The 17783-nt window shown below is 35.5% G+C and overlaps 1 protein-coding gene across 1 annotated transcript in view; it reads right to left on the reverse strand.

The window, feature by feature from the left end:
• Positions 1 to 17783, reverse strand: part of LOC117414691 (semaphorin-3E-like) — a 47735-nt gene that overhangs the window by 8421 nt on the left and 21531 nt on the right. Inside the window, exons 2-14 of the mRNA XM_034024457.3 lie at positions 17072 to 17232; positions 15875 to 15934; positions 15604 to 15723; positions 9948 to 10041; positions 7586 to 7702; positions 6426 to 6562; positions 5424 to 5538; positions 4842 to 4911; positions 3969 to 4113; positions 2975 to 3197; positions 1356 to 1447; positions 720 to 761; positions 241 to 407 (exon numbers count right to left, since the gene is read on the reverse strand). Coding sequence (XP_033880348.3) covers positions 241 to 407; positions 720 to 761; positions 1356 to 1447; positions 2975 to 3197; positions 3969 to 4113; positions 4842 to 4911; positions 5424 to 5538; positions 6426 to 6562; positions 7586 to 7702; positions 9948 to 10041; positions 15604 to 15723; positions 15875 to 15934; positions 17072 to 17232 — 1543 coding nt within the window. The remainder of the gene's footprint in view (positions 1 to 240; positions 408 to 719; positions 762 to 1355; positions 1448 to 2974; positions 3198 to 3968; positions 4114 to 4841; positions 4912 to 5423; positions 5539 to 6425; positions 6563 to 7585; positions 7703 to 9947; positions 10042 to 15603; positions 15724 to 15874; positions 15935 to 17071; positions 17233 to 17783) is intronic.

Genomic DNA, 17783 nt, shown 5'->3' on the forward strand with positions numbered 1-17783 from the left:
CAGAACCCTGGATTCACTGTATAACCTGCAATTCTTTACAGTAAAGGGTTGTACTTATGTTTGTATTTTCATTGGCAGAATAATACATGCACTGTGGAAGAACTGAAGATGAAAAGTGCCCCTGTGAACACTCAAGGAACAGCATACTGTACCTCCAGATACAAAATAACTTTTCATTTAAAATAAATAGTTTACTGAGCCAATTCTATTACAAAATAAAGCTTACAACATGTGTGTTACCTTTTAGTGAGTGTTCCATCTGGGTAATATCTGGAGCATGTCACCCCATCCCAGGCACAGTATGGATCCCTGGCCAGGCAGCAGTCAGCACATGCTGTTCCATACACATCACACTGATGGAGCTTTACCTGAGCTATTCCAGATTCAGAACCGACATACAGTTGTTGCTGTAAGGGAATTGAGTGTTAAAGTTCATTGAACATTTGTTCCCAGAACATATTTAAAAGAACAAAGTTTATTAAATTTTAACTTGACCCCAATGTTTGGGTAACAAAACATGTCACACTAATCAGTATAAAAAATATATATTGTTGAGGAGCATGGCCAAAACATTTTGAGTAACATTCACTGCATTTTAGAGCTGTCCCTTTCAAAAATGTATAACATAAAAAGCATTGTCAGTAACTGGATCTTAAAGAATGTCTGTTGACTTTAATATTCGTATCTCTTTTATAATACAGATTATACAATGAACCCACCCTTTTAACAGAAATTTCCATTGCCACTATCGGAACAGGAACCTAAACAAACAAACAAAAAAAGAATACATTTAAAATGATTACTGTTATTATTATTATTATTACTACATTATGAACTGGAGAGAGGATAATACCAATTTGCAACAAAATAATGTCCTTGATGGGTATGAATGAGATTAAATTATGGATGGTGTCCCTCAAGGAGTAAGGGTTCTATTCCACTCAGACACCTCACTCACTCAAGCATATGGTATCATTTCAGTTCTGAGTGAAGGTCGCCTCCCTTAAGATGTTTTAAATACTGGCCTCAAATTATGACACCAGTAAACATAAAAGACTGTAAACCGACCTTGAATTGTGCCTTCAAATATGGAATGTATTGGTGTATCCAAAACCTAAATGTTAAGGAATGAGTCCCAATGAAAAACCGCAGTTTAGCACAGTGGTGCTGTAATGTACTTCATGTCACATATTCTCTATCAAGGTTGTGATAGTGTCACTGTTAATACAAAATCTGCAAAATACTGTAGCACAGCAAATGTCTCTGATAAATGACTCACAAATACCAGATGAGCCACACTGAAGAATTTACAAGGTATGACCGTATCAGAAATTCAGATTAAATACTAAAGTTACCTTGAAAATGTGCAGTTCTTCCAGAATAACTTCTTCCATAGTTTCAGTTTCCTTGTTGTATATTGTGATCACTTTTAGTACAACGCCATTGTCTGAAAAATAAATAAAAACTAAAATGATCTAATACAAAATACAGAAAATGGGATTCAACATCAAGCTGTGATTCAGAACCAGTTATCATTGTAAGTGCCACTAGGTTCATTGTAATAACTAATATAAGGCGGTGCCTTTTGAAGTGCAAGGGTTGAAATGGTTTCTGACACATATTCTGACAGTATGTATGCTTCAGGAAACCTCTAAAATGCTTGGATTCAGGGTCAGCCTTAAGGCAAGGCGATCGAGGTGGTTGCCTAGGACCCCCACACTTTAGGGGGCCCTGTGCTTAACCAGACTGCCATGAGATTTAATGTGCCGTGAGATTTAATGTGTTTGTTATTACATGCACGCAAAACGCTCAGGGGTGCAAATTTGGTGCTATGGTGCTAGATTCTAGCACAAGGGTACCTCATATAGCACCAGCAACATTAAATTCTGGCACCAGTAGACATGTTTTAATTATTTTTTTTTTTATATTTTTTTATTCCTTAGCATCCATAGATGATGATAGTTTCTCATTGGGTCTGGACTGTTCACACGGCCCACCCACACTCATCCACAAACACAGAAGAGAAGGTTTGTGTCATGTGGGAAAGTGGTAGAAAACATGTTGCAGCACATTTTACACAGAATCAATTAAATCTTTGTTCAGCATGTCAAAAAGTTATATGGGCAATTAGTAGACTTAACAGGTAACAGCACATTGTAAAATAATGCTTTGTGTTCGTAAGTCTCTTCATTTTACAGTGAAAGTTAAGCTTTGCTAGTTTATAAATACATTTTGTTGATTAAAAAATAGTCATACTTTGGTTAGATGCATATAATAATGGATTTATGTTAAAACCAAATTAGTTTTTTTGCAGCTAATGAAATATAATCCATTAATATAAAGCTGAATTCACAAGCTATTGTTTCGTTAATATGTCTAGCGTTTGGGCTACTCACTCAGGTCTGTCGTCTTAGGTTAGCAACTTCTTAATATAGCAATTTTGGTGTTAAGAGATTTTATATATATATATATATACAGCACGATTGTTTCTAATACCGTTCATAATTGATCATAAATTATTTTCTTTACCCAGTAAAATACTCTATTTCTGAATGGAATAATATAATAATAATAATAATAATAATAATAATAATAATAATAAAGACAATTAAACTAAAATTATTTTTCTAAAAACAAAAATAAATAATAATATTAACAGGCTGCTATGAGTTTTGCCATGGATGAACGAGGGGAGCAAAGTGGCATTGCACATTATTTATATATGTATTTATTTCTGCCTGGTTATTCTTGCCACTGACATGTCTGAACCCACTTACAGTATTTTTCAATAGGCCTACTGCACCTGATATACTAACTTTAAGATGCGGTTGCTACTGTAGCATTCATTTGATGTTCTGGACCCCACACTTAATCATCATCGCCTAGGGCCCCCCACAGCCTAAGGCTGTCCCTGCTTGGATTTATAACTAGTTTATAACAAAATGTCTTGGCAGATGTCTCCCTTCTCTTTTACCTGTTCCTACAAAAAGAACATTGTAGTGTCCATCTTCTGCTTCAACTCTGTCCACAGCAATCTGTTTGAGATTGTATTTCCCATCTGTTTTGAGAAGAGCCGGTCTCTTGTTTACAGGGTAGACAGGCTGGTACATTACAGGGTGAGCACGCACAAAGCGAAGGACATCGTCTGGGTAACCCTTGGAACTAGTGTACTGACCTCCATTCATCTTACTGGCACACTGAGGGGAAAGCAACAAGAATACATGATTATAAAGCATTGTGAGGTGGATGGAAGTGGTACATATGAATAAATCAAGCAGGACTATAGTACATTCTATTAAATGTAACAGCAACATATGGTTAATTTTGCTTTATTCAGTAATAAAAAACAAAAAAATATAAATATGAGGTAATTAGTTACAGTTTTTTTGTTGTTGTTTTGTTTTAGTGACACTGATGGGATTATAAGGAGGTAATAAACATATTGTCTTTAGTATGGTGCAGCAGGAAGAGTCCTATCACTGGCTTCTCTGGCTTTTACATGGTGCTGCAGGTGGAGTTTGGATGCTCGGCGAGCTGCTTTGTTCTTTTTAGTTCTCTCCGCATGTTCAACCGGGATGGCTGAAACATTTAATTATAAGAACAGTTTACAGTTTTGGGGATTTTATGATTTGTGTAACGCAGAAGGTTCCTGGAGCAGGACCTCCTTTTACTAGAGGCAGCGATTAGCCACTTGTGGGCCACCTTTTGTTTTCTTAGTTTTGTTTTCACTGTGGTTTATTTTGCATTTGTGTGTGTGTGTGTGTGTTCTTGCTACACTGTATGCTGTATATCTTTTTCACACATTTACTACCACACTGGTATTTCGGTGTGGGCTGTCATTGCTAATGCCCTGGTGGCCGACACATGCAATAGCCCAGTAAGAAGCCTGTTAATAATGAAATGTTGCTACATTGCATAGTAATAATACTTAAGTAGTAATATATGACAAGGCTTTAAAAATGACTTACTGATCCAGGTCTTGGAAATGGCACTTTTCCCTCATAAGCTGCCCAATGGTATTCTGGTCCTTCTTGGTGTGCATATGGCCCGTTGAATGCGTCTCGAATATCAGCCATATGATAAACACACACAGCATATCCTTTAAATACATTGCTATAAAAAGGAAAAGCAAAATAGCAGTGCATGCATGTAGACTATTCCCCATGCTTGCAGTGAACACCTACATTATGGTAATATAAATCAATGTTGTACTATAGAATTTTAAGAACAAATGGTATACGATATACATTTTAAAAGACACATGTGTGAGACAGGTAATATTATAATATACACTGTGTGTTCTTAGTTTAGCATACTTCAGAAATAATTATGAGAATTATGATCTGTTTGGAGAATAGCGCCTATATACAGTATGCATGTCCCCCTGTATGACTGCATGTTGACACACATGCACTACCTGAGCATAAACATCGATTAGTACAACTGAATTGATACACAAATGTATCCTTATCTTTCAGACTAAAATATACAGTATGTATTACAAAAATGCTGGTAATTAATTAATTATTTCTTCGTTTGGTGAATATATATATATATATTTTTGAACATAGCTTTTGAGGAGAATGTTGCATGAAGTTTAGATTTGACACAGAGGTCAATGAACCTAGAAGGGTTTGTTCCATGTTCACCAGAGGGCGGTAGGTACATGTCAGTAAGGGTGCTGTGGTTGTACTCTAAATGTTAATATTTAAATGTAGCTATTGTAATGTTTAACATTTGAAATATAATTATTCTACATTGCTTATTTAATCTGCATTTAGCAAATTGTGTTATGGTTGTGATCTGTACATGACGACTGCACTTTAGCTCAAATCACCGACCTTGTAGTGCTGAATAGGGCAAAAATCTCAGGGTTTTTATCATCTCGTGTCTGGAGTAGGAACACATCCTCTGGAAAACATAAAAAAGACATTAGTGTTTGTCTTTTATTTTCAAAGGCACACATTGGGTAAGAGGGTGTTTTAACTTGTTTTACCTCGCGGGTTGCACAGTACACCCTCAACATTCCATAATAACACCATTTGGTGAAGTCTGCTGTGAAGTCAGTAAGTCCAGTCCAGAGGGTTTGATATATTTTTTAAAACAGTGGTTAAAACAACTTCCTCACAGTTTCTTCTGGTAACAGATCTCACTAGACCCTGTGTAAAAACTCAATCGATGTTTTCTATCAGAGCAGTTGCTCCAATAGTTTTTCCTCTTCCAAGTCTTTCAAATCATATCAGTATTATTGAGGACAAAATATACAAAAAATAAGAGAAAACATATCATAGCCTTGTAAAGATGATAATGGGAGGGTGGGGGACATTATACGTTAACATCTACAGAAATAAGCTACCATATCAATGTCATGCTTTTTATTTGAAATAGGCTTCAATGAATTTATATTACAAAGCTGTATTTACCCAGTTCATCAAAATGTGTGTCAATTCCATTAGGCCCAGGCACAGAACAAATAAGTCGTGTTTTGAGTAAAGTGGTCCATTTATTTACCAGCATTCTTTGTCCTCCAAGGTCATTCTGAGGAGAAAGCAAAAATCAAAATGTTAATAATTCCCCAAATACCTGATAATGGACAAGTTTAGGCAGCATCATTCTGGGTATCTGATAACCTCAGTGTAAAATCATAAATACAGTTTGATTTTCATCTTCCTCATTTCAGAAGGGTGAAGTGCCTGATTGGGTATTGTGGTGCTCTTAATTGTATTATTACTTGTACTGTGATTCTTGAAATGTATTTTTGTTTACGACTCGCCCTGGATAAGGGTGTCTGCTAAGAAATAAATAATAATAATAATAATAATAATAATAATAATAATAATAATAATAATAATAATAATAATAATAATAATCTCTCTGTGTGATTATTTAAAGCACATAGCAACATTACCATTTCAAAGCCTATTTTGAAGGAGTAGTGTGGCTAGGCTTTTATTTACAGTAGTTTATAAACTGTATACTGCCATGAGAAGATAACTAGATTAATGAATTGTATAATGAGTCTGGGAACCTATCATTTTCCAATGTATGAAGAAGACATCAACATAGTAGTCAGCCTCTAAATTATGTTATTTGGAATATCTCAAAAAATAACACAATAAAAATGAACATGAAAAAGTTATAGTTAAACCAACCAAAACAACAAAAAACATCAATATTAGTAAATAAATAAAAAGAAGAAAGAGCACTTTTAACATTTTGTATAAAATGCTAGTCTAAAAAAGTTAGTTTTTAATCTTGATTTAAAAATATTAAGTGACTCTGCATCTCTAATATCAGAGAATTGCACCTAAACACCTTACAAATCAGATATATAAGATACATAGACATATTTTAAAGTTAAGCAGCAGAAAGACAGGCTTGAAGTGCTTCCTATTCTTAAATAACATAATAAGGATATTTCTTACTGCACAGACTCTCCCAACCCTGGTATAGACCGCACTACCATCAACCTCAAATGCTTTTTCGGTGAAGAAGAAATACCCTTTATCATCCTCGTGGTCGTCATTGTCAGGGATAACATACGAGCCAACAAATTTGGGTTCTGAAAAACAAAAACAATAAACTAATAATCTAAAACAAACCCTCTCTGACATTTTCAACATCTGAAATCATAAGAGCAAAAGAGAGTGAGGAACTACTGAACACGGTTATCTGCAGCCTTGCTGCAGTAAAACGCATTAGTGGTATTGAAACTCTATAATTCAACCTGTAGTACCTGTAATTTAAATGTACATTACAATACAATGCAGTTAGATATTATAACAGAATGACCTGCTTTAATCTACTCTGCTTGTTTTGTTTATTATAGTTGGGTGTATTTCCCCTCTCAGATAGTGCTTTGTGTTTGAATCTCAGGAAAGCTAAGAAAATACTTATTTAGTTTATATCACTTGCCTAGGAATGTGTTAGCATGGGTAGAAGATGTTTTCAATGCTACCCTGCAGGTTGACTGATTCATGTGAGTTAGACAGTAAGAAGACAGAAATTGAAATGTACAGTGACCCACCTTTTGGCAACCTGCTGGTAACCATGGAGCTTAAACTGCACTTATTGTAGCAAACCAAACAAAAATATGCAACAGATTTTGCACTCATTTCAATATTTATTTACTTTGCGCTGTACTGTTTATTTTGGTAAAGTATATTTTGAAATGATTGAAATAAACACTAAACTGTGTTTAAAGTCTGTTGCATAAGATTGTGCTTATTTCTTAAATATTTTGTTTTACAGTGTAATAGCGTACCATAAGTGATGGCTACAGCATAAAATATACAGCAGTATAAGAATAAAATAAAAGCATGTCTATATTGGTTTACTGCCTGTTTTTATACTTTAATTTGGGATATGTTAATCGTTCACAAATAATGTGATAGATACAAATCTGAATTAAAGAAAAACAAATAAGTGAAAACTAAATTATTTTTAAAACAATGACAAGGATACCAGTGATAATGTTGCTCATGTTAAAAATGGTAAATCAACTTCTTTGATTATTATCATTCCTTTGAGGACACAGTTTTATAGTGGTATAGTATTCAGCTTTCGGTGCTATAAAAGCACTTGCCTTTCAGCTGCCGTTCATCATTCTGTTCTGTTCTTGTGTAGGAAAGGTGGTCCATCCGATAAATAGCAGCATCGTATCCCCAATAATCCGTATAGAGCCCAACAAATAACTCACCCCCTGAAGACCAAAAGCAGGACATTCGCAGGGTTATCACAATATGCATACACAACGTAGACACTGTTCTACAGGTAACGCCTAATCATCAATTCCTATATACTTGGAACAATTTCATTTTGACTAGTTAAGCAGGTCATTTGTTCAATTTAGTAATTTAGAGATAATTTGGATAAAAAACCTGAACAGTCCACAGCTCTCATGGACCAGAGATGACCACTTCTGAGTTAATTGACCAGGGTTGGCCACACCTGCAGTATACAGTACTACAAAAACAATGTATTGCAGTAATGCACATTTATATAAAAGAGTAAAGATGTTTACTGTACTGAAAAAGCAAAAGAAATGTCCACAAGGGGGCAGTGTTGGATAAATTATCAGTGCAATTTTTTTTGGAGGAAGATTACAATATGAGATCAGAGTATAAAATAAAGATTACCATGACATATATTTTTTTATCAGACAGGGCTTGGTCATGGTTTATAGTTAGTACTTATATGTATTTGTTGTTTGTGAATACCAACATCTGTAAATATAACTTATTTTGAAGGACATTATTTAGGATGTTGCTGTATATGTAAAAAATGCAAAAATAAAAGTGGTTAGATAACACATGGTTGGTTCTTGACAACAAGTATTTCATCTTCATAATAATGCGGCAGAAAAATTAAAAATGTACAGTAAATTATGACCCAAGGAATGTTAAACACAGCCTAAATGTAATCAATTAGCCTTCATTTTGACAGTGAAAAAGTTACTTGGTTTGACCTCTCTTTTATGGGCACGCCTGAATATTTTGGCAGATGCAGTTCAGACAGCAATGTCCCATCTATAGACAATAGAGGGGTCAGGGGTTGGTATAAAGAGTTCCCCAGGGATTTCACACACCTCTTTTGATCTGCTTAATATCAGGCTAACAATTCAGTTGAGGCCCTTTGGATGAACTTGAGCGATTTCTCCAAGCAGGATTACAACAGCTCTTTTTTTTTGGGGGGGGGGGGGGGGGGGCAGGAAAGTGTATATCCAAAAACATGAAATAGATCAATATATTATTTACCTTCAGATTTATTACAACCTTTGTCAAAACGACAGGATTAAGCAATTCAATACAGTTGACTAAAATGCATATTCCCCCAGAAAGACTACACCCTTATTCACAGTGATATGTATTGAAAACAGATGCAGTGATACGGTGTTGTCCCTCCTTGTAGGGAAAACAGCATGGTAGTTACTCTCTTATATAATGATTTGACTTCAGTATGACTGTAAATGGAATTCATTATGTTCTTCCTGCTAGGGATGATACAATTAATCTAAGCCTAATAAATCTTTAAGCGAAACCATTTATGAACTAATTTTCTGCAGGTTTGCTCATAAACTACTAGATTAATTTCACTGTGGGTGGGTGTGCTTGTTGATTAAATGTACAGTATATGAAGACTGCTTGTTAAAGATACATGATGAACACAAGACTAGAGTTAGTATGTGCTTGCAACATGGTGTAATATTAAGTGTACCATGTTCTTTACTGTCCTTTGTAGGCTTTGAGGGTTTACTTGTCTTGCCGTTTGGTGTTGCTGTGCTCAACAAAGGAGAATTCCAAGAAAGCACAATGCATCAGTAATTGAACTTGATTCTTTCCCAATCATAACAATGCCATCGGCTATGTTTATGGCACATTCCCAGTGAGTATGATTTAGTGCTACAAAGAAAACATGCAAAAGCAACTTGAGCTGCACAAAACAATACCACTCACTTAGAACTGATTTTCTTTGGAACGTGTCACAGTGAACACATAAGAACATAAGAAAGATTACAAACAAAAGGAGGCCATTCGGCACATCTTGCTTGTTTAGTTGTTAGTAGCTTATTGATCCCAGAATCTCATCAAGCAGCTTCTTGAAGGATCCCAGGGGGTCAGCTTCAACAACATTACTGGGGAGTTGGTTCCAGACTCCCACAATTCTCTATGTAAAAAAGTGCCTCCTATTTTCTGTTCTGAATGCCCCTTTATCTAATCTCCATTTGTGACCCCTAGTCCTTGTTTCTTTTTTCAGGTCAAAAAAGTCCCCTGGGTCGACATTGTCAATACCTTTTAGAATTTTTAATGCTTGAATCAGATCGCCGCGTAGTCTTCTTTGTTCAAGACTGAATAGGTTCAATTCTTTAGCCTGACTGCACATGACATGCCTTTTTTTTTAAAACCAGTTTTATATGAGGAAAAAAGTGATAAATAAATCTGTCTTACGTTTTAAGGTGGAAACGCAAGGGCTGTTTGGCTCAAATGGACATCTGCCTCTCCCACTCTCAGTCATGTTAATCTCCAGTTTAAACAGCCTGTCCTAAAGAATGAAAGAATAGTCATACACACTGTATAGTGTTACTCATGCAATGAGATACATTGTAATACAACAAATCAACCATTTCAAACTAAAGAACTAAAAGTAAAACAAAAGAAAATGGTAACATGTTGGCACAATTAGATCCAGCTGTCCACAGAAACCATTTAGAACTACTATATTACACACTAAGACATTCAGCCTTTAACTTTTGATTGAGTTGTTTGATAAACTCAGAGCTGATATACTAAGCAGTATACTAACTAGTTGTGCATTATCTCAGTACCTGGTTTTAATCAGTGCTTCAAATCAGCTTGAAAAGACAGCAATGTTCAAAGGAATGGAACGTCTAACATAATTATCTGGACTAATATCAGGTGTATCAAGTTTACTTTAACGTTTTTTAGAAGCCAAATGTCTTATGTAAGTATGTTTTAACTGGCCTAAATCTAGTGGTGTTTTGCACCTTTTGATTTGACATGGGGCATCTGTTTTTGTATCTTCAAAGACACACTTTCAGCAGTCAGGCAACAATTTGAACATACGACATTCACACTCACTAGGAGCACTGATAAGAATTATTAAACTTTATTATGGCAATATTGCACTTCTATATGACATCTTAATACTCACTAAAGCCTACATGTCATAACCAATCTTCTTAAAAAAAAAAAAACAAAAAAACATGGACTCATTTATTAGTTCAGTTCATTTTGGACATTTTTTTTTTTTTTCTATTGAACTTCAAATCAGTATAAGAAATCAATGTGACAAATTATTCTTAATCACCACAGGGCCAATTGAAGCTGTCATGGTTAACTTGTCTGAAACTTTAAAGATATAACCCCTCTAAAAACATTGCTAAGTGTCTTTTCATTTCAATTTAGACAACTTAAACTGAAGAGTATTAATGACAATGCTTTAACCTTACACTATTATATCAACAAGACATTATGGCCAGACTTAAAGCCAAGAAGTAATGAGGATTCCTTACAGCATCCAATCTGCTTTAGGTATGGCTAATGTGGACCTTTAATGGGTTAGACAAGACTCAAAGTTTTATACAGCTACAAAGCAGAAATAAGCCGGCACCAAAAAAACATTCCCATTGCAAACTGTTTAGTGAAAGTAGAGTGACTAGTGTCCTTGGAGAGAGATAATAGAAGGGGTTATCCTTCTTGTTGGGGGTTCTCATTAGGCTCTACACAACAACTATCACAACAAAACTAGTTTACACTGAATTAATCCAGGAGTGCTGCTGCCTATGTTAGTCATTTTAGTCAGTCTTGTTTTGTAAAAAGTAAGACTTAAACCCAGCATAAACAAGGGAACATGTTTAGTTATTTTTTTCATGAGCCATGGAAAAGCGTGATCATTCCTGTTATACAGTCCAAAAAAATTGAAAGCATTTGTATTGATTTTAGCTGCTGTCCAAATCTTACAAACTTCAGTGGGAGCATCAGGAAATTCTCTGCCGAATGACCAAAAGAAAAATATTTCTGGAAACAGTTTCTCAAAGTCCAATTGTTGCATATGCTGAGCTAAAAATACGACTCATAATGGTGCATTGACAATATTATTATTTCATCGTGTTAGTGCACGGTAAGTGTCCAGCATGGCCTTATTAAATTAAAAACAAATCATATTGCTGTGTCAAAAAGCTCCAATCAAAAGCATCAGATATTATTCATCCACCACATCATACTTGCTTGTTTACCAGTGCTCATCTGGATAGTGGTTGGACTTGGTAGTACTCTGATAATTTCTTTAAGGGGGCACATAATAATTCTAACATGGATTTTAAGATCACAATTAACATATTGCTAAGCTACAGACAAAACATCAGAAATTGGACAACTACAATTGACAGTTAAGTGTGCATTCATTTTCTTACATACTAAGACCCTATATCCTCTGATACCCATGTAGCTGCTTTAAAACCTGTCTGACCCAATGTGGTTCATATTTGCATGGCGTCATCCCCAGTTCAATTGGATTACAGTGCTTAGAAGCAAACACAATGTTAAATGATAAAAAGCAGTACTGCAGTTTCAGAAGACCACAGATATACAGGCTGATTAGGTGACGGGATCTGTTTATTGTATGGGTGTGAGGTGTTAATGGTTCACTCTTTTAGCAACAGGATAGGCAGAGATTCTAAGCCTGAAATTTCAGAGCAAGGTCTGCATGCAGTGGGTTTGCAGTGGTAATGAAAATTGCAAGTATCTGTGAAACATTGCATTATTGAATCCATAGTGCTATCTGTGTGATTCATTAGGGAAATGATTTGAAGTGCTGCCACACTATTTGGTTGTCGTCTAAAGAAAAAGTCTCCATAGTAGTGAGATGACAGCTGTGAGCATAATGTTGTACAAATTGTACTTAAAGGGTATGTCAGATATACAGACGTGCTCAAATTTGTTGGTACCCCTCCACGAAAAACGGAGAATGCACAATTTTCTCTGAAATAACTTGAAACCGACAAAAGTAATTGGCATCCACCATTGTTTATTCCATATTTAATAGAAATCAGACTTTGCTTTTGATTTTTTATTCAACATAATATTGTAAATAAGAAAACAAATGAAAATGGCATGGACAAAAATGATGGGACCGCTAACCTAATATTTTGTTGCACAACCTTTAGAGGCAATCACTGCAATCAAATGTTTTCTGTAGCTCTCAATGAGACTTCTGCACCTGTTAACAGGTAGTTTGGCCAACTCTTCCTGAGCAAACTGCTCCAGCTGTCTCAGGTTTGATGGGTGCCTTCTCCAGACTGCAAGTTTCAGCTCTTTCCGTAGATGTTCGATAGGATTCAGATCAGGACTCATAGAAGGCCACTTCAGAATAGTCCAATGTTTTGTTCTTATCCATTCTTGGGTGCTTTTAGCTGTGTGTTTTGGGTCATTATCCTGTTGGAGGACCCATGACCTGCGACTGAGACAGAGCTTTCTGACACTGGGCAGTACGTTTCGCTCCAGAATGTCTTGATAGTCTTGAGATTTCATTGTGCCCTGCATAGATTCAAGGCATCCTGTGTCAGGCGCAGCAAAGCAGCCCCAAAACATAACCGAGCCTCCTCCATGTTTCACTGTAGGTATGGTGTTCTTTTCTTTGAAAGCTTCATTTTTTCATCTGTGAACATAGAGCTGATGTGACTTGCCAAAAAGCTCCAGTTTTGACTCATCTGTCCAAAGGACATTCTCCCAGAAGGATTGTGGCTTGTCAATATGCATTTTAGCAAATTCCAGTCCACTTTCGCTCAAAAAGCGACGGATGGTGCGATCAGAAACTGACGTACCTTCACCTTGGAGTTCAGCTTGTATCTCTTTGGCAGTTATCCTTGGTTCTTTTTCTACCATTCGCACTATCCTTCTGTTCAATCTGGGGTCGATTTTCCTCTCGCGGCCGCGCCCAAGGAGGTTGGCTACAGTTCCATGGACCTTAAACTTCTTAATAATATTTGCAACTGTTGTCACAGGAACATCAAGCTGCTTGGAGATGGTCTTGTAGCCTTTACCTTTACCATGCTTGTCTATTATTTTCTTTCTGATCTCCTCAGACAACTCTCTCCTTTGCTTTCTCTGGTCCATGTTCAGTGTGGTGCACACAATAATACCAAACAGCACAGTGACTACTTTTCTCCATTTAAATAGGCTGAATGACTGATTACAAGATTGGAGACATGTGTGATACTAATTAAAGAAACTAATTAGTTTGAAATATCACTATAATCCAATTATTTATTAGCTTTTCTAAGGGGTACCAACAAATGTGTCCAGGCCATTTTAGAATATCTTTGTAGAATAAGCAGTAATTCATCTCTTTTCACAGCTTCTTTGCTTTATTCTATGACATACCAAAGGCATGCAAGTATACATGATAAAATAGCTTTTAATTTCATCACTTTTCAGGAGGAATGAAGCATTATTTCAATGAGCTGTAAGGGTACCAACAAATTTGAGCATGTCTGTATATATGGTACAGTAGTGGAATAGCTTTTATGGTCCATTTAGACTTGAGCTTTGGCAAACTGACAAGCCAACTAATAGCAACCATACTGTCTGCCATTGATACTTGAATACTATACTGAATTACCCATAGACATTTATAGACATCATCTTTAAGTGAATCACCTTTTTGATGAATGTACAAGATAACAGGCCTTAATAGTTAACTCTTTGAAAACTCCAGCATTAGTATTATAGGAACATAATTTTCCTCGGTTCTAAATTAATAAGTAATGAGCATTTAAGCAGATTTATCCGCCAATATAATGTTTCCGGTTCAAATGTTTAAATGTTTAATTTCATAATTTCATTAACCAAGCAATTGTTAAACTAAATGAATGTACCTCAATATTATAATTCCATATCTGAAATTCTCAGAATAACAATGTGACATATATCTATAATATTAATAGCAAACAAATGCATCGATAATAACAAACAAGGCCAAACGACTAGCATAGTCAAACTGTACTTATCACAAACTGCACCAATGAAGCAATTGAATGTGTAGATGAAACAGAAGTAATTGTATTTTATTATATATTTTATTTCTGTAATGTACTTTCCATACTTATTTTTTAAATCAGTTTGGTTTGAAAAACTGACTTCATTCAAGAAATCTAATTTTTGCTTAAGTATGTAGTTCGGCAATAACAGTTCTTGCATTTGTGCAAGAAAGGTTCCCATCTGAATGTTCCATTTGTTTGAAAGTTCCATTTTTTTGATACCTCTGAACTTCTTAGATACCAATATGGATCTAATATTCTTCACAAAACAGATGTTAACAATTGTATATGCTTTACGATTGGTGATATAAAAGGCCTGTATGGAGTACATTGAATTGTAGCTTTCTCTAATAAAGTAATCACATTATAAAAAAAAGTTTCACTTGACCTGTATGTGAGTGTAAAAGGTCATACACATGGCAAGCAAGTCATTTGTACTGTTAGTGAGATTCTTTTCAATTTGAGTTTCCCGTTTGGGAATGGTGGAATGTTTGTTTTCATTTCCTAGTCAGATCTTCTTCAAAAAAATGAGCAAAGTGTTGAGGGAGCATATAAATAAACTTGCTAAATGACAGGAAAACATGTAAATCATTGGAGGCACAATCCCCCTGATGAAAAAAAAGATACAGTACTAAAAGGTACAGTACTTAATTATTCTCAATAGAATACATAGGGGGTAGACCATTTAGAAATACTGCTAGACTATGCAGTATACTGACTGTTTCCATACTACATATATGTCAGAATATTCATATTGTAACATTACTGTACTCCCAACCAGAGTAGACCTAGTAAATGAATACAATCCTGAGTGTCATTTAAAACCATCAATCTGGCTGTGTGCCATAGCTGCATGGGGGGACAGATGGTGTGTCTTTTCATATGGAAACTTTACCTTTGGGGTTAGCGCTTAGTATAGCAATTCATTTTGGGGGGGTCTAGATTACTTTTCCTTGGATAAGTACAGATTACTAAAACATACATATAGTTTTTTTGTTTTTTTTTTATCAGGTAATATCAACATTTGTAATAATGCATTCTCTTACCTCTGTCCAATGGCCCACCCTAACGTAGGCACATACAGGATCAAAAGCGCCAGTCCCACAAGCCAGAAGATGAGTTCTGTTATATTCGTGAAAGACCCGGATAAAATTTGCACATTCAGCCTAAATAATGAAAAAGAAAGAAATAAAAACAACGTCTCAAAAGCATTTTTCAGTAAATCAAAATGTACAGTAAATAGCAATTGCAAGTCAAAACTATGGGTTTGTGTGTATATTTTGGGGGAAATATTTTTGGTCACAAGATTATACTTACCACATCTTTGCCTTCCATTCGACATTTTTCCACCTGAGTATGTGTACTGGGCCAGTGTATCTGTAATGAAACAGAAAAAAATATTTTCAAGTCAACAGAATTTATGAAGGAAAATGTTACATTAAAGCAATTTAGTAAAACAAAAGAGTTAAGTAAGAAATAATTTCTGTTTTACTGTGGAAAATGAACCTTAATTCAGTTCATAATTGTGTAAATTAAAACTGAATTGGAAAGCGTTCAGATCTGTCTCTATTGACCACTAGCATCTAAGCACTGTTTACATAAGATGTATCACCATTAACAGTAGCTCAGTGTGGGTAAGCACAGGTATAACATTTGACAGTGATTATGGTTTGCTTGGCTGACCACCGTAGACAAATCATCGTTATAGAAAAAGATTTGTGGATTTAGCCCCACACATTTTAACCCAACAATGCCCTTGGGTTCAGGATAAGGAGCCAGAAAGTTGCTGCTCTTTGAACCGATCAGTTCATTTTCAGTACTCATCCAGGTTGTCTAAATTCCTATGAGGCTCTTTAAAAAAGGAGGCAGGCATGTGTAAAGGACCACACATGGAACATAACTCCTAAAATTGCAAATGCTAACCAAGTTTACAATTAATAGAGGCATGCTTCTGAATACCAATAATATCTACATTACCAAGAGTAGCTAGAAATTATTTGTGAATTGTCCCATGTGGTGGTTCCTTTGAGGCATTCATGCTAAAACATCTCTATACAGAATGGCTATTTAATTCTGGGACCAGTTATTATAAAAAGTAAATATCCTGTTTTGTGGTAGACAAATGCAGGCTGACATTCTGACATTAAGACAGGTACACACTATATGATAAGTGAAAATAATTAGAAGCATAAATAGGTAAAGATATATGTAGGGAATTTACTTTTCAATTATACATAAAAAGAAACAGAAATAAACACAGGAGGGGTTAGCTGATGTATTACTTTCTATATTATGCTTAATTAAATTTCCTGTTAAGCAGAAGGGGAGATCCTTTATCTTTTAATAAAAAATGATTGAGCATATTGTATCATACTTTTGCCCCACATAAACATGAATTATGTCAAAAATGTGTCTTTATCTTAAACAAAAGGTTCAAAAAGTCAGAAGGAAGAAAGAAATGTGTTTAGAGAGTCTTCCCAATGACTGAAATACAATGTTCTTCAGTTACCATACCTCTCTGTACTCTTCGTTAACTCGGTCCAGGTTCAGAGAATACATAAGGTCCCGACCTCCCACAAACAAGCGTTCTTGATACTCGTCCAGGAACATTGTTCGTAGGTCCAAAAAACCACGTGGGCCGTAAAAAACGGAGGTTCGGTTTAAATCCCACAGCTCTGTAAAAGCAGCAGAAGTAGGTTTCGTGTTATATAAATTAAAGATTATTTAAAAAATGTTAACATTGTTAATATTTCCATGTAAGTGTTGTCTTCATAGAGCTGATTGGACAGTACCAGATTATAGTTTTCAATGTGTTGCATTTTTAATTCAGTGTCAGTTTATACTGCTATTAGAATTAGGAGGAGGCTAACTGTGAAATGTATATATGTACACCATGCCTTTACTTGTCACTTGCATTTGATGTTGTCCACTTATAGCTGTGTGTATTAAGCAACCTAGGGTCTGGCTAATGTTAAAAATCCCAACGGCGACCTGGCCCTTTAAATTGTTTTACTCAGGCACTGTGAGAGATAGCCTTGCTAGTAATACACCATTGGAAAGAGTAGAGTCCGGGCTTTAAAATGAGGTCTAACTGATGTATTTCCGGTATTGGACCATGTCAGTAGAGAGCCGTGAAAGTGAGTGTTTTGCAATGTTACTGCTGCGCTGTAAGACACACCTACCTCGGTGCTGTAAACAAACATTTTCACACAACATCTTTACAAAA

The sequence above is a fragment of the Acipenser ruthenus genome, chromosome 7, assembly GCF_902713425.1.
Source record: "Acipenser ruthenus chromosome 7, fAciRut3.2 maternal haplotype, whole genome shotgun sequence".
In the NCBI taxonomy this organism is placed as follows: domain Eukaryota; kingdom Metazoa; phylum Chordata; class Actinopteri; order Acipenseriformes; family Acipenseridae; genus Acipenser; species Acipenser ruthenus.